General features: G+C 41.4%; 1 protein-coding gene across 4 annotated transcripts in view; it reads right to left on the bottom strand.

The window, feature by feature from the left end:
* wdr7 (WD repeat domain 7) overlaps nt 1-18182 on the bottom strand; it is a 102855-nt gene that overhangs the window by 77691 nt on the left and 6982 nt on the right. For 3 of the 4 annotated variants that reach the window (XM_084934612.1, XM_084934614.1, XM_084934613.1), the window contains exons 8-17: nt 17452-17597; nt 17258-17360; nt 12588-12735; nt 12084-12199; nt 11676-11808; nt 11300-11520; nt 10316-10511; nt 7181-7395; nt 212-445; nt 1-121 (exon numbers count right to left, since the gene is read on the bottom strand). The exon at nt 1-121 is cut by the window's left edge and continues 173 nt beyond it. In XM_084934612.1, the coding sequence (XP_084790738.1) occupies nt 1-121; nt 212-445; nt 7181-7395; nt 10316-10511; nt 11300-11520; nt 11676-11808; nt 12084-12199; nt 12588-12735; nt 17258-17360; nt 17452-17597 (1633 nt within the window). Of the gene's footprint in view, nt 122-211; nt 446-7180; nt 7396-10315; nt 10512-11299; nt 11521-11675; nt 11809-12083; nt 12200-12587; nt 12736-16166; nt 16293-17257; nt 17361-17451; nt 17598-18182 lie in introns of all 4 variants that reach the window. The other variant, XM_084934615.1, reaches the window with a different exon arrangement.

Below are 18182 nucleotides of genomic sequence, written 5' to 3'. Positions count from 1 at the left end.
GGTTATACTCCAGCAGACTCAGAGACTTGGACTTCTCCTCGCGCCTCCTCATCTCCTCCTCTTCATCCTCATCTTCATCTAATAGGTGCTCCTTAATGGTCTCTTTCATGGTCTCCTTCACCTGGTTTTAGGAGAAATTATTTACATGAAAAACAAAAATAATACATTAATAAAAGACCTTCATTAGTGGATTTTTTTTGTGTTTATGGACCTGTTTGAAGATTTTATGAGCCAACAAGGACCCGCCCTTATCGGCCCCAGCTTGGCTCTTCTGTAGCGTCTCCGGGGACACCAGCATGGGGTTCGGTCTCTGAGCTTCCTCCGTCAGCAGCTGGATGATCACCGCCTCCACGTCGAAGAATAGCACATGCATGTCAGGGTCCGTCAGGTTGGTCTTCATCGCCTGGACCACCAAGGCATTGTGGGAATATTTTGGTAAGTTGCCCTGGTGGAAAGACAGAGTTCAGTTTCAAGAACATTAATTAGCAGGTAGCACTAACTATGAGAAACACGATTATTAGTTTAAAAAAAAAAAAAAAAAAAAAAAAAAAAAAAAAAAAAAAAGCCAAATATATGAGACTCCATAAGATAAAGTGTCCACCTGAGAGAACATAAAATCATGCGCTTAAAATCACAGTGTGACACTTTTCACATTAAATATATTTAAATGATCCATTGTCAATATAAATTTAATTAAGAAGTTCAAGAGCTCCTCATCAAAAGCTTATTATTTAAATGACAAAAGACAGGATCAGTCATTCTCACTCACACACACACGCAAACACACACACACACACCTATAATTGCCACTAATATTAACACTCGGCTCAATTTTAATTGTATTAGAAGAGACAGCATGTGCATGGAGCTGTTTGCTTCTCGTTTCCATGTTAATGAGCTGATGACTGCAATTAAACTGTGATCCTGTTAGACTTCGATTCCAAGGGAGGAGACAGGAGGAGGAGAAAGTGAGGGAGGAGGTGGTGATTAAGACAGGAATGAAGAGAGGAAATAAAGAGGAAAGAAGGCCAAAGCTGGATTTTTATCTGCATGTTTTTTTTTTTAATCTTTTGCCTTAAGATCACAGAGCTTTTTTGCCATCATCACAATGGTGTTTAAAAAAGAAACATGACAAGTCATCACATCCTGCCCTATCATTCTGTTTGACTCTAAAGGGGCCAAAATCTGCAAAAACAAACATTTTTCATTAAATAAAACAAACAACAGAGTCCATAAACTTCTCAGGAAACTCACAGAAGGCTCATTTTCCCATAGATCAAGTGAAGCAACCCGGTTCTCATTCCACAGGCTGCAGGTTTCAGGGACGAAAGCACCGACTTCACTTTTCAGACCCAGAGTTAAGCCCATTTCTTTTCACGTCTAAGCTCACGTCACATCATGTCTATCATTTACCTTTGTAACCATAGCATTGCATCAAATCTTTCTTTAAAGATACATAAAGAAACAGAAAACATCTGATTCCTCACCGAATCTTCTTCCTGTTTACTTGCGTTTAGAGTTAACTCACTGTTATAATCATGTCGTGTTTAATTTTCTCTCCACATTTTAAAATAAACTACAGGAAAGTGACTTTAAACAGACAGACTTCAAACTTTGCTTTTTCCTCTCGGCAATAAGCCACGTTTTTCTTTCGAGATTTGCCATTTTTCTTGTGAATATGAAATTTTTCCATAGAAATTTGGCAGTGTCACTTTCGTAAGTATGGCACTTATTTCTTTCATAATTTGCCAATTTTGTCTCCGTTTTCCCTTTCCCCTCGACAATGTACCACTATCACGTAAATTTGCTCATGTGTTTTACAAAAATTTGCCTTGGTTTTGTCAATTTGACATTTGTTCCCCAGGGGGTCTGATATTCTTTGCCTTCTTTTTCCTTAAAAACTTATCAGTTGTCGTTTTTTTCCTTTGTGAATTTAAAACTTAACTATTGAAAATTATGAGTTTTTACTTAAAAATGTTAAATTTAAATACATTGAAGTTGAAGTTGAGCATGAAGTTAAGCATTTGGTGCTGCAGGAGCCAATATTTTTAAAATTATGTTAAAAATCTTCAATATAAACATATATATCATTTCTTCTAAACAGTTAAATCTCTGTGAGCTTACCAAGTTTAACATTTCGTAGCACAAGCTATGAATCAGCGCACAGAGAAGTGACGATGAACTGATTCTTTTATGTGATAACTTGTTTTGTATCTGGATCACTGAATACTGATTGACTTTGTGTAAAATTCTGGTATTATTTTCATATTTGTACCTTCACTGATCACTGGTCATTTTGTTGCACTTAAGTACTTTTTTTTTTTCTTTTGCCTGAAGCTCTTTGTATCGAGCTGGATGCGACTGTGTGGGCGAGAACAATAATTAGCGGTAAAGACACGTCCTGACTGACCGAGAGACACAATACACCTGCAGCTGGGACACACACACACACACACACACACACACACACACACACACACCGACATCCCAGCTTTGACAGGCTGGTCCTCCCTGAGGGCTGACGTGTTGTATGTCTTTGTGTGCGTTTGAAAAGTGGTGCTGAAAACAGTGATGTGCTCATAAATTCAGTGTATTCTTCAAACATGTATAACTGATCAAATCTGGGCTCATTTTGATATTTTTACTTGTCCGTTTATTTGTTTTCTTATCATTTACATGAAAAAAAAATGATGTGAAGTAGATAAATATTGGCACTATTATCGGTCTATTAGACAGTTTCCTGGTACGCTGGTGCATGCACAGAAAAACATACATTTGAGGACGTTTATGAAGTATTTAATTCAAAGAATGGCTAGACTCCTGCTTGGATCATTTTAATTCTGGTTTCTGGCTTCAGACTAAGAAGTTAGTTCTTATTTTCATAGATGTCTTTGATTTTTCCTGATACTGGAGCCTCATCCCTGTGTCTGTGTGAGTGAGGCTCCATTTTGGTGGAGTAACACTGCCATCTAAAGGCAGTCTGCAGCACTGCATCACTATTCATCTCTACAGTGGAGTGCGGTCTGTAATATTTAAGTTTGAGAATGAAGAAACATTTATGAACACATAAAAATTCAGACATGAAGCAGGCCGTTGTGATGTGAGGAAACATGGCTTCAGAACTAGGTGAGAGAGTCAGAATTGAAATTGTTCTCCTGATCAAAGAGCAGCTTTCTTAGAGTCAAACACGACTCGACTACAAAACAGATCCAGCAGGAGGACGTGGAGTTAAAGACAGAGTGACAGGCGCGAGAGAGAAAGGCGGATCAGGCATGAGATCATTTAAGTAAATGAGGAGAGATACAGTTAGCTTGAATTTGTGCAGAAAACAAAAAGAGAAGACAGAAGAATGGACAGGAGGATAATGCGGAGAAGGACAAGGACAGAGAGGAAAACGAAGATGAAGAGGAGGTGAAGAATAAGGTGGAGAAGAAGAAGTTGGTAGAGGAGGGGACGGTGGCAGAGAATCAGGTGGAAAAGGACAAGAAGTTGAGGAGGAAAAGGAGAACAGGACAGTAGAGGGCAGAGGAAGAAAAGTAGAAAGTGGAAGAAGATGGAAGGAGGAGGATATGAAGGCAGCAGAGGAGAGGAAGGAAAAAGGAGGAGGACGTGAATAAGAAGAGGGTGGTCAAGGGAGACACACAGAGGGAAGAAAGTTGAGAAGGAAAAGAAGAGGAAGGAGGAAGACGAGGCAATGAATGAGGTGCAGAAAACGGTGGGAGAGAAGAAGAAGAAGAAGATTAGATGGGGGAGAAGAGGAGCAGATCAACGCTGTCATTAAATTCAGGTGCAGCAGGAGGGGGAGGAGTCACAGAGGAACTGAGGCACCTGACTCAGAGTTCCGGTTTCCCTGAGCTCAGGATTAACAAACTCAGAGTTCCAGTAAACTAACTTCTTGGATCCTGGCAAAGCTTCAGCCTCAGGTTTGAAGACCTAAAACATAATTCTTGCAAGCTCCAAAGTCTGGATACAGTCGTTTTTCCTCATGAACACAAACATTCACAGATCAGCACATTCAGCAGAATAGCTTCTGAACAAACCGACATCAACTGTGTACACACACACACACACACACACACACACACACACACACACACACACACACACACACACACACACACACACACACACACACACACACACACACACACACACACACACACACACACACACACACACGTCAGCTGGGTGAAATGTTTGGGTTGATAGTCTGACATTTCATGGTCATTATCCACCATTACACCCAGCAGGGGAGGACACATACACACGGTGGGGGGAGTCGGTGGTGTTGAGCCATAATTTCAGCAGGCATGAGGGGGAAATGACGGCGGGGGTGGGAGGCAGGAAAGTGAAGCACAGTGATGCATTTCTGACATAAAAGGAGAAGAAAGATTACAGCTGTTGTTTGTTGGCCTTTTCACAGAAGAGCTGTGATTATGGGCAGTTATGACCGGGGGGCAGGGGGGGTTCTCCACAGACGACCCAGAGGAGAGAGAAAACAACACAAAGGTTATCATGTGGAAGGAAACAGGAGGGAGGGAGGAAAATTAGAAAGAAAGAACGACCCCTTAGAGCAGAGGAGACCAGAGGTAAATGAGTTCCAGGTGAACCTGCAGAAGTCAAACTGCACCGGCAACTAAACTAAACGCTGTTCAAGCACTAAATAATTCACAGCGCTTGTTTTCGGTGCTGGGCTGCACATTTGGGCAGGGTTACTGCTGTCGGGACAGATCAGATCATCACGTCTGACAAGTGGTCCCCTCACAGGTGAAGCTCAAAGAAGCTGAAAGCTACCGAATACAGCAGAGAAAGGGTAACTCAGGTGTGCCGTGAGCTAAAATATAATTCTTCATTACGTATGATCGGTGTTTAAAGCTTCTTTTCATTATTTCCAGTCATATTCAAAAGGTAGATATTCATAATTAAAATACCTTAAACACAAAATTTAAGACATTTTATGGTAGAGTGACACAATAAAACATTTAACTCAGTTTTCCTCTATGTTAGTTTCATCTCCACAACAGTCCCAGGTTCTCTTGTGGTCCTGACTGTGGGGTTGACTCACTTTTGGAGTGAGCCTCTAGTGGATATTAGAGAAACTACAGTTTTTGGTACCTGAGCCAACAGGCACGCCTCTGCTCCCATACATCATCATGTAATCAGCATGAGCCATTACATGGTTTCATGCACAGCACTAACTGTAAAAACTGGTTGCAACATCATTTTCCCGGGAAAGGCAGTTTGTTTTTTTGAAGCTCCATGTTTGAATTTGTGACTTTCTATACGTCATTTTGTCATGAATGTAAATGTTCTGTTGTTTTATTGGTATTTTAAGGTTTTTAGCACCGATCAAAGACAACTTTTTAATTTGTTGTTCAAGCACCAATGACAATAAAGATATTAATTTCAATTCAATTCCTCAGACACCGAGAACTATGCACTTTTGGAAATGGAATTTTGATGTACATACTGTCTTTTTGCAAATTGTGCACAGTGTGCATTTTATTTTCATTTTTATTATAATTTATAAAAATCTCAAAAACAAAGTTATGTGCACACTCAAAATAATGTTTTGTGGTTTGAAAGGATTTTATGCAACTTTTTTCCTTTTACAATTTTTGTATCTATGTTCTGGGTAGTTTATTGCATTTACTTAGTTACTATAACCTTACTACACACGCATTTTCAAAACTGGGGATGTATTGATGCACAGGAAGTTGGGAAAAAAGCACAAAGGCACTACAGCATGTAAAAATGTAAAAACAAGCTCTGGAGGGTCATTTTAAAGTAGAAAAATAAATAATTAGGACCCAGTTTAAGATTTGAGAGAAAAAAAAAAAAAAGGGCAACTCTAGTAGTTCGACTTGTGCTGGTACAGGTTTAAATGTTGAAAAGCTAGTCTCCAGAAAGTCTCAAAAGAAACGCTGGACTCACTCTTTTTCACCATTATGACATTTAATACCATCGTTCCCTGGAGAAGTCACTGTACGGTTGACCTTTGGGTCGTCTCAAGCAGAGTTTTAATTGGCCTGACTTGAGCCAGCAGCTTTGTGACTGAGATGACGTGTGTGTGTGTGTGTGTGTGTGTGTGTGTGTGTGTGTGTGTGTGTGTGTGTGTGTGTGTGTGTGTGTGTGTGTGTGTGTGTGTGTGTGTGGTGAATGATGCAAAGAGAAAATCATTATATGAGGAACATAAAGAGACATCTGAACTTTGTAGAAATGAAAAAAATAACATTTGACAAACCTCAGCTTCAGTCTAAGAAGATTTAGAAAACAAATCCTTGTTTTGAGCAAAAAATAAATAAATAAAAGTAGAATCAGGATTTACCACAAAGTGTTGAAAAGATTCCCAATCTGAATCAGATTCCTGAAAGTGACGTCAATCCGGAACCTCTATTATTTTAATGACGACCAGGGGGGGCGACTCTTTCGACTTCTATGGTCTTCTGTGACCTCTATGAACTTAATGGGCTCAGTCAGTAGTTTCAGGTCATAAACAGAACATCAAGTCATTTTGGTGGATCTCAGGCTTGTCTGCTGTCCCCTGTATCTAAGGCGCTGCAACAGTTTATATTTATATCTGCAGTGGTACTTGCAGGTGCTTTAAAAATATACTCACTACTCTTTATACTGTTGTATAAGGTGTTTTTGATGACTCTTTAAAAAGAGATGCTAATCTCAATGTTAAAACAGATTTAACAATAAATGTATAATGAAAACTATAAGGAGGACCAGAGATGTGTACTTGCAAACTTGTGTGATCTGTTGCTCAGTGATCTGTCTTAAAAAGCAGCTTAAAACTTGTCATTTTAATGATATTTGTTTTGACATTTTTGCTGTATTGTCAAAATACAATTTTGCTTGCTTACTCCTTTACTGATCTAACATATTGAAATGTCTAGCATGTTAATTCAGCTAACAAATGCAATCCAGACCATTTTTCCCCCACAGGTGGCTGAGAGTCAGGGTCTTTCCTTTGAATTTAATAAATACCAATAGCCTCACAGTGAAAAAAACAAGCGTTGCCTGCATTTGGCTCAGGATCTGATGGTACACAAATATTCCTGTATACATGCTACAGGTCAACCGTTATATGCACATTTCTTTGTTTTGTTTTGTGCCTTTTTCTGTTTAACTTATTTCTTCCAGTGTGTTTGTGACTTTTAGTGGTCGTCCTCACCTTGTCAGCGTTGTCTGCAGCCAGCAGGTTGGTGGCAAGCGTCTGCAGTTTGTGTTGAGCCATGTTCTTCAGTGCGGCCAGGCTGCGGCGGGTCATCGCCTGTTTCAGGTTCACCGCCGAGTGGCTCAGAGCATCCACAGTAGCTGGAGCCAGCTCATCACAGGCATTCAGGATCTCTACTGCAGTTATTCCCATCACACAGCGGTCCAACGCTCCTGGAACCAAACCAGTAAACAAATCTGCCTCAGCCTCAGAAGACACAAGCTACACACAAACCAACAGTCTGGTATTTTTTCATATTTTCTGTAGTCATATTTTCACCCCCCAGTCCACCATGGCCCACCTGCAGGTGTACACCTGTGCACAGTAAACCTGAAATATATAGATTCACTGCTAATTTCTAATACATAAGTGCCTTGTTTTTTCCTCATTGTGCCCATTCATTTCTCAATTAGACCAGCTAAAGATTTTGCATGGAAAGAAACTGCTAATTGGATGGTTTAAATTCCTTGTAGCTGCAGGTCTTTAGCACTCACTGTTTTAGTTGACTGATGGTACTCTATTAAATCCATCCATCCATTCTCTGCCGCTTATCCTTGTCAGGGTCACAGGGGGGCTGGAGCCCATCCCAGCTGTCTAGGGCGAGAGGCAGGGTACACCTATGGGCAATTTGGAGTTACCAACTAACCTATCCCCACTAACTGCATGTCTTTGAACTGTGGGAGGAAGCTGGAGTACCTGGAGAGAACCCACACAAACACAAGGAGAACATGCAAACTCCACACAGAAGGACCCCGACCTGACAGTGGACCTTCTTGCTGTGCAGCAACAGTGCTAACCACCGTGCTGCCCCTCTATTAAATCCATAGGGTAGATATAGATAGTTCTATACCTCAAGCTCTCAATTGCAGTACAGTCCTCAAAGGTTATTAGGTTAATTTGGTAGTAACACTCAGTTTAAACAACACAAGGATAATACAAAGCAATAAAAAGGAAACACTGCAATCATATACAGTTTTAAAAAGAAAATTCTTGCAGTGTATTACAAGCCCTTTTTAAAAAAAATCTATTTTACATTTAACTAAATTTCGAATTTTTAAATGACAAACGTGTCATAGTAGATCCATAAGTAAACAAAGGAGTTGTGTTTTAAGCAGACAGAAATAAAATAAAAATTTTACATGTAAAACAGTAAGTAAACCTAAAATATCTCAAGAGACATTTCAAGAGAAAAAACATTCAATAGAAGGAGCCAGAGTTTTGTAAAACAATTTTCATCCTGCACTGATCTTTTTATCAGTAAATTGGAAACGGTGAAAAATGTCCAGTGTAATTTCCTTCAATACAAGATTGTATTAAAAGTATGTTTAAAAAAATGCCTGTCATCTGTTGACCACCCAATCAATTAATTGAACCACTTGCACTGTAAAAGGTGATTTCATCTGAATAAACAGAAAATACGCTTCACACTGGATAAAACTAAAGCAATCCTGCACAGGTGGGTCTTAAGCTTCTTTTTAAAAAGAGAGTTCTGCAAATTGGACCCAGCTACAGCCAACATTTCCCTGAGCTCAGAGACCCAGGAGCTACATATGGATGAAGCAGTTCATTAATACCAAATAGAAATTTGACCATGAAGAGCTCCAATAGTGATCTCTGAAATCTTCAACTCAACCCTAAACTTTAAGGTTTCCAACACACTTTGTTTGTGGGAAGCTCAATGGTTTTGATTCAACTTTGACAGAACAGTAGGTGTCGTGTTGTGTGTTGTGTTTGCAGGGCCTCAGAACTGCACTGAGCTCTGACCTCGACCCTCTACGGCATCGTCAGGATGAACTGACACATCGATGGTTTTATCTCAGCCTCTCTCTCTCTCACTCTTTCTCTTCATTCTCATCACACAGACTCGCCTTCTGTTTCCATCAGTCTCCCTCCTCTTGCCCTTGCACACTCCTTTTATTTATATCAATCTTCCAATCTCTCTCACACCATCTCAGACTCACAATCATTATCTATAGTCTCTTGAATATGATTCAGGTCACAGACGATCTTCTCCAGTGTAACAATTCTCCACCTTTACAGAAAGAGACGGGCTTTAGAGAGACATCATTAGCTGCAGACAGAGCTGACATCAGTATTGGCTCTGGTATTGAGTGAGAGGAGAAGTGGCACCATTATACCTGAGTGTGTATAGGTGTGTGTGTGAGTGATGAAGGCCCATGAGCCATGGCCCCATTACATGTCTAACGCCTGAGTACACACACACACCTTCCTTAATTTCACACTTAGATACCCTGCAATTTCCCAGCACTACAGCTCATTCAGGTCTCACACACACACACACACACACACACACACCTGGTCTGTTCCAGTACCCAGTCATCATTCAAGTTAATGCTACCTCTATGCTGTGCCACATGGTGCAGACTGCACAGGAGCTAGCAGGTACAGAGGAACATGTTCACTTCGTTTCTTCATGTCAGGATGATAAGACGGATATTGTTAAGCACAGAGCTCAAATTAGGTTAACTGGGAAAACAAAAAAACAAAGGATGTAGCTGCCATGTTGACTTTTTGGAGCTATTGTTGGACGAGAGCCAAGTTATTGTTCAGCCAACACAAGCAAGCCTGTTCATCAGGCACAAATACGAGTTTTGGGGGATTATTAGGTGGCTGTAGTTCAGGAGGCAGACCAGCTATCTACTAATCAGAAGATTGGTTGTGTTTGACTCTTTAGTCTGCATGGTAAAGTATCCCTATCCAATATACTGAGCTCCAAGCTGCTATCTGACACGTTTATTGGAATATGGATGTGAATCTTAGGAGAAGTGCTTGTATTAATTATTTGATCAGTGTATGAGAACTAACTCTTTTGAAGCCAGTGTCTAGTGGTCATTGGGGGAACTGCAGAGAGCACGCCCACACACCCCCCTTAATGCATGCTTAGCATTAAGATTAGAAGTAGGAGGAAACTGCAAACCTGAACCTTTCAGCCTTGGTAGCAGCTCGCAAAGGTTTTCCTTTGAGCTAACAAACAGGCTAATATAGATTATTATGATCTGTATCTTAACAGTCATAAGGTTTCCATGTTCTAGTACAGTGAAAACACCTCCTTCCTGGTCCTCTGGTTCTTACCTGTGTCCATCTGCCAGACGTACACAGAGCCGTCAGAGCAGCCCACCACCAGGTAGTCGTCTGCCGGGCGCCACTTGATGACTTGGATGGGGAAAAGGTGCCGCGACGCGAGCATGATGCACTTCCTCTCCCGGAGACTGAGCAGGCCGACAGAGTGGTCGCTGGCCACCGAGCAGACGCAGTGCTGCACCCGAGTCTGCAGAGGAAACACAGCAGGAAGGTGAGGCAGAGAATCTGAAGAAGTGCTTGCAGGTCACCAAGAGGTTAGCAGACAATAAGTCAGAGTAGAAACTCAATACGGCCTCTGAATCGTTTAACATTATTTTATTTTCAAGGATTTCGAAGCATTTAAAACCACTCAAGATGTCAGATTTGATTGAATTTAAATGGAATGACCCTTTTTAGTCATTAGTGACTGCACTGCTGCAAAGGTCTTCTGATCTCTGGAGTCAGATATCACTGGTTAAAAAAAGATATCTGCTCTCTATGACATCAAGTAGAGCCAAGAGTAGAAACAAACTATGTGAAACTGATTAGAGCATCCTGAAGCCTGAGCGTCCGCCTCACAGTTTACTTTAATATGAAGAACCAAATTGGAACAGGACATATGTGACAGGAAATGAGCAACAGTTACAATAGGTACCCTTTACTATTAAAAGAATGAGAAGAAGCCCATCTGATGTCTTCATTAAAGCTTGTGTGTGTAACAGCTCAGCCATTGTACTCAACAGCATTACTGTGATTTCCATGGCAGCAAAACATCCCTAACCATTTATTTTAATGTCATGTAAACAATACGAAGTCCTCTCTGTGTAGTTTCAGGTGGGCTTCTGAAACCACAACAGCACAAAGGTCTCAACTTATTTCCACAGTAACGATGACGACTGTAACCTCGTAACATTTAAATCTAATGTCAAACGGTGTTGCAGAGACGGCAGAACAAAGCCTGAAAGCACACATAGACCCGTGCGGTGGCGGTCTTACGCTGCAGTTTTCTGGCGGAACGATGAGCTGCGTGATCTCCCCTCCGTGGACGCAGAAGATGTGCTTCATCTCCCCGGTGAAAATGTCCCAGACAATGACGGAGAAGTCCACTCCCCCAGACACCAGCGAGCGCTGGTCGTAGCGTGGCGAGACCTGGTATGGGTACAGGACGCAGGTCACCTTGTTGCGGTGGCCTCGTAAGGTGCGGTGAGGCGGCCAGCCTGCAGAACAGACCGACACAAAGGTCAAAGGTTTTTAAAGTCAACTAAAACTAGAAATAGGCATGAAAATGAATCTTAACTGATGTAAAAGGAGTCAAATTGAAACAAAACTTCCCTGGATTTATTAGTGTGTCTGTATAGTTTGTTTGTCTCACCTCTCCTGAGCATGTGCTCGCCCTGCAGCAGCTGGACGATGGCAGTTTGAGTGGCGGGAACGAGGATGATGCTGCCGTCTTCTCTCCCGCACACCAGGCGCCCCTGAGAGGGGATGTAGACGCTGGCCGTCACCTGAGGTGAAGCACACACACACTCTCTTAGAGTTTCCCCACTGTGTAGACCCCATCGCACACGTGCTCACAAAAGAGGTTATTTTGGGGTCGTGTTGATGGACACAATAAAAGGACGTCCCCCCCAAACAAACACACACACACACACACACACACACACACACACACACACACACGTTTGTTTTCATTTTTGAAAGTTTTCAACTCTGTGAGAATATTTTGAATCTTTAAAACAACTTCTTTTATAATTTAATGAGAACATTTCTGTGTTCAGACCTTAATGGGTTCGTCTTTGCCTGGCAGGACGCTGAGCTGGTCGATGATCCCCGAGGACACTGGGGTCAGCTTATCAAACGCCTCCTGCAGGCTGATGGTGAATGACACCTGCAGCTCTGCAGTGATAGAAACAGACAAAGGACTCGTTTAGAGATCAGCCTTCTGAAGGACTTGAGGATGAAGAGGAAGATCTCCAGAAAGTTGAACAATGCAATCAGGCATCTTGTAAAGGGGATCTATGCTGCTTTTCTTTTTTCTCTTCCACATTCTTCTTAAGAAAAGAAACTCTATGAATCAAGTTTTTCTGTTTGTTTGTATTTTTGGACCAACAGACTAAAAAGAACCTCCGTTAGTACCAACTCGTTAACAATGGGCTGCTTTAAAGCTCAAAACAAAAGAGATCATCGTAACGTCATGCTGAGGTTTGTAGTTCAAGAAAAACAGCAAAGTTTTATGAAAAGACTTTTACCGGAGAAACCTCGCTATCTTCCCCCCCTTCCTTACCTGTGGAGGTGGACTGTGGCTGCAGAGGCGAGGTGTCCGGGATGCTCCACAGGGTCATTCTGCCTGCCGAGTCACCCTGGATCAGCAGCTTATGGAAGGGCTCCCTCCGGCTGAAGAAGAAGCGGGTTACAGGAGGGCAGATGAGGAGCTGGAGGAAGGCAGGAAAAAATACATGTCAACACCAACAAGATGTGAAGCCTCAAAGCTCCCCGGTGACAGCTGGAAAACATCTTTAAAGGTGCTCCAATTGGCCAGAACACTTCCACCAACACTGGAATATGCTGAACTTGTAAGCTGAGCTTAAATTTAAGAGCCAAGTGAAGCTGAAATGGTTGGTTTTGCTCTCAGGTTGTCTTCAAACAACAACACACAGCAAACTGCAGAAAAGCAGAACCACACATCTCTGATCTACAAGCGCTCCAACCACTGTTTTTTTTTTTTTGTTTTTGTTTTGTAACTCTGGGATGAAATAAGCCGAACTCATGGATGGCTGTCTCAGCGCCATCTCTTGGTTATATGAGAGCCTGATACGAGGCTCTGAAGTAAAAATTTGTAGAGCAGAGTCAAAGATGACATCAGTTTGGTTGAGTATCACCAAAAATCTGAGCAGATTCTGTTCCTTGGCTCAATAATTCTGGACATCAGGATAAAACTGACCTCTCCGGGAGAGAATAAACACAACTGGAATCACACTTTAGCATTTCATACTATTTAAAAAATAAAAAAATCCAAAGGTTACTGAAAATGGTGGAGATGGGAGGAGGTCAGCAGAGCTTTTACTGCCTAAAAAAACACAAGCAATCCACCGCTAACCAAAACTGGGCTGACTTACATCTATTATCAATACATGAAGTAATAAAGAGTGAAAACTGATTAATGTGACGAGCAGTGCGAGAACAAGTCTCAGAGTGCAGTTTGGGCTGCTGGCAGGCGTGTGTGTGTGGGGGGGGGGGGGGGGGGGGGGGGGTTGCGATGATGAAAGCCGGTGAACCTGCGGGCGTAGCGTCACTGCGTAATGGCTGAGGGGGTGAAGAACGATCGGTTAGTTCAGCTCATCTGAGCGCTGTGGACGAGCAGTGAGGGTATGCAAAGTGCCACCAAATATCACACAAACACACACAAACCAAACCACATCTTTCACTAAAGATGCAAACAATTAAACAGCAAGGAGAGTTTAAGTTTTCAGCAAAAACCACCAGAGAGGAAGCAAGAAAAACAGAGACCGGACACCCACCCACTGCACCTCATTCATCTGGATAACTAGAAACACAATATTCAGAGTTCTGTGACGTGTAACCTGAATTTCTTTTAACCTATCTTAATATTTAATGCAAAAAGAAAAAAGTGAGCAAAACTGTACAGAATTAATGTCACTACTAAAAAAATTTATTTGTAAATTCTAAAGTTATGAGTTACTCTTCTCTTAGTTAGTAAAACTGAACACTTCCTGTACATATTTCAAATTAAAGGCCAACCAGGAAAGAGAATTTTAGACCAAGGATGATGGAAAAAAAAAAGCTTTGGAAATTTGGCCATGAAAATCAAAAATCTGATTTTAGTTTAGAAAATCTCTCGTTCTAGATCAACTTCATTCTTTCAGAATGACACTTTTCATTGTCAAACTGATGTCAAACTGGGTTTACCTGAGCAACACAATATTATTTACAGTAAATAACTTATTATTACATCACATTAAATATTGTATCACACCAGATGAATATAAAATTACATTTTATATTTGGATTATTTATTTAGCTGGTGGTGATCATATGAAGTTGGCCCTAGCGCTGGAGCTCACGCTGGCTGGTTATGTTTGCGAGTTCTGTGCACCATATTACAATTATGTGTCACATTTTTTAAAAAGCATTATTCTAAAAGTACCAAAAAATTGGTATTCACTTCAATGAAATGTTTCGCATTTGATGTGGACCATGGCCATCTTTTCCATTATGCCAAGATAATAACCACCTTTTTGCTGTGTTATCGAAAATGTAGACATATAAAAGAAAACAAAGACATTTGTCAAATAAAGGACATTGGTAATTATAGCAACCACTCTGTAGCTTCCTCAACAGGGAAAAAAAAAAGCTGTTCCCATCAAAGCTAAATACCTTTTTTTATTATTTATCAACACCTCACAAATAACGTAGAGTTTTTGGCTGTTTGACTGTGGCTGACCCGTTGTGCGCCTTTGGTTTGATATGACCTCCGGGACTCAGCGGGTCATTATTTGCTTAGAAAGCAGCTTGGGGGACTTTGCATGCATCTTCATCAGCATGAAGACAGATGAGGAGGGTGATGGTGCTTTTGGAGGACGAGTTTTGCTTTAGTGGGAGGAGAGCGTGAAACCAGGTGAACCAGAGTGAGTTCAGTCCATCAGTTGGTTAGGCAGGAAGGAAAACAAAGAGCAGAGCAAACAAAAACAGGCAGTTCACTCAAATAGTCATCAACTCAGCAGCTCACTCTCAAAACAACTAATTACCTCTTACAAGCAAAACAGCAGCCGTCAGTGGTTTGTTTTCCTAGCAAACTTACAGATATTACCATTTCTAGCATTTTCTATTATGATGGCGTTCCTCAAGGACTCATTCTTGGACCACTGCCATTTTATGTACATCCTAAGCCACAGCTTCGCTGACATCAGGAATTAGTCTACGCTTTCAAATATATAAAATTCAGTATATTCTTCTGATAAACAAAGTCCTGAATGATTAGGTCCCATTACATCTTACAGGCCTCGTATAGACCCACAGTATCCCAACACTCTCAGTCACTCTCAGACTGCAGATTTAAAAGTGTTTCCTAGATTTTCCCAAAGTAAAATGGCACATCAGGATCATCTGGTTTTTTGGAAACATCTGCCCACCACGCACCACATCACTATGTCAACAAGCCAAACTTCACTAACCAATCAAAAGCATTTGTCTTAGTGGTGCCTAAGTGTTTGCTTGCTTTTAAGAACTGAAGGCACATTTGAACCCGGAAATGGCTACACCAATCGGAGACCTGCACCTCCATGATCCTGGTCCGACTGGAGATCTCTTCTTGTTAAAAAGCAGTTCTTCCTCTCCACTGTTGCCAAATGTTTGGTCATAGCGGATGTTCTGATTGTTAAGGTCTTCCCTCTAATAGTGTTGGGTCTTTACCTAGTGTATAAAGGACTTTTGCACCCCCTGATGAGATGGGATTGTGTGTTTTTTACGGCTGAAAAGTGTGAGCTGAAGAATGTGAGCCACTGAGCTGACATCAACACTTTCACTGCTGTTCTCACAGTTCGCTCTTCTCACCTGGTTGTCACTTTCTGGATGAGCTGCAAAGTCCCAAAGTCAGTTTGTAAATGCTCCAAGCATTTCAAAATAATATCTTTTTGACCCCACCTGGACCCTAAGAATAATTTATATCAAAAATTAGCTCGAAAGAAAGATTAATCGAGCATTTTTCAGCTCTGGCTTCTCCAAAGTAAGGAATACAATTCTAAAAACTCTTATTCTGCCTCTTGTAGCTTTTGCAGCTTAGCCATGACAGTGAAACCTTCTTCTTCCTGCCTTCGCTTTCACCATGTATTTTTCTTGGGCTTACAGGTGCCTCTAGAGGCCGGTGGTGGAATAACGGCTCTGGGGTGTAGAGCTCCAAGTCGTACCCGCTGGGAGGGAAGCACTTCACCTCCAAAACCATCTCTTCCTCCTCACCTCCCTCTCCTTCCCTCTGAGAGGAGCGAGGGAGGGAGCATAAGGTAGAAACAGCAAAAGTAACAAAAAAGGCACAGACAACATATTAATACCAACAAGACGACAAATTATAAATACACACATGAAAAAAACTGAGGAAATTAAACCAGAAAGGAACAGAACACAGAGTCAGGTTCATGCACATGGATCAAGATGAGACCTTTCATTTACATTTCCCGCAGCGGTTTCAAATTAAAAGCTTTAAAGGAATAAAGGGGAAACAGGGATGAGCTACCGCCTGGCACAACAGGCGTTGTTGGACTTGACTGATCTCTGCTGGCTTTTTTGTAATCTTGAAAACACGACCAGGTTTACTAATCCATGTGCATGAAGTGAACCTCACATAGAATAAATCATATAGACAAGACAAAGCAGCCTGAAGACTTCAAGAACCACATTTATCAATATTATTGCAGAGCAGACAGCTAGTACCACGTTAGGTTGGCTTTACATAGCTAAAAGCAGGACAGGCCTGCTGGTTTGCTCCACAATAAGGTAACAGGTTTGCTGACTTACCAACTACTGAAAGTCAATGTGAATAACTGGAGTTCATAACTTTTAGTTGTGAAAATACATTTCCTGATGGAGGCTCAATGCTGAAATGCAGTATAAAGTTTTTAGCTTAAACATGTCTTAATAATAATAATAATAATAATAATAATAATAATAATAATAATGTTGTTTTACCTGTGTTATTCTCAAACTGTTTAGGATCTCATTCACTCACTTTTTTTTTTTAAACTAATCAAATGACGCCCCCGTCAAGTCTATTCTATTTATAGTCTATAAACCATTTAAAGAACAGAGGCTGCCTTATAAGTTCAAAGCATCGGTATCAGTAGCTATATCTGCAACACTGGCCCTGTATTTACTTGGTATCAAATCGTTAAATCTCCCGTCTTCCTCCCTGCGCATGCAATCTGAGGCGGATGGAGGACTCACCTGTTTGTCTGAGCGGTCAGCGATGCTGTACACCAGCGGAGGGATTGAACCTTCTTTGGTTTTCCCAACGTCACTTCGGAAATGCTCACTAGCAGGCAGGCAGCTAAGAAACACAAAGACATGTTTAGGTTAAATTGTCATGACGATGAACCTGTCTTTTTCCTGCAGTGATGACAGATGAGCGGCAGGCTTACCTGGCTGGCAGCTTGTAGATGTAGCTGCAGCCATCCTCGGTCCAGATGATGACTTTGTCCGCGGCGATGAACTCACCTCCGGTCCAGGACTGGTCGTTGTCGTTGGACACCGAGCAGAGCAGGGAGTAATCGCCTGCATCAAACACCTGAGACAGACAAAAAAAAATTCATTAACATAACCATCTGTCCAGGCCAAGACTTCAGACTGCTGTGTGATGATATTGTAGAGAACCATCAGCACTCTTCTGTGGTAGTAGGGCTGGAAAATCGTCAAAATCCTCTGTGTATGTTTAGCTCAGTGGTTGAGCAGTTTTTAATACTCTCACTGGTGTTTCTCTGTTTGAAATGTGTGAAATTAACACCCTGGCTTGTGTGTTCAAAGTCTCATAAGTGTAACTTGTGAATCAAATACAATGTACCCTCGCTATAACGCGGTTCACCTTTCGCGGCCTCGCTGTTTCGCGGATTTTTTGTGTGCAAATATTATGGTTGTTTCTTTGTTTTTGTTTTCTTTCTTTTTTTTTTTTGGGGGGGGGGGGGGTGTAACAGCGCATTGTGTGCTGTGTCCTGATCGGCTGTAGACCATAGTCAATCAATCTCCTCCGTGCCGTGTCTCCTGTCCAGTACAGAATGCGTTCAGCTTGTCAAATTTACATAAATCTGTGATCGCTAGCAGTGTGAGTGAAGTGCTGTACTGCATGTTTGTAAGTTTTTTCCCCAACAAACACAAC

Source organism: Perissodus microlepis, chromosome 7 (genome assembly GCF_051167445.1).
Source record: "Perissodus microlepis isolate ML-2025 ecotype Zambia chromosome 7, ASM5116744v1, whole genome shotgun sequence".
NCBI lineage: Eukaryota > Metazoa > Chordata > Actinopteri > Cichliformes > Cichlidae > Perissodus > Perissodus microlepis.
The sequence above is the reverse complement of the archived record's forward strand: the minus strand, read 5'-3'. Positions and strand labels throughout refer to the sequence as shown.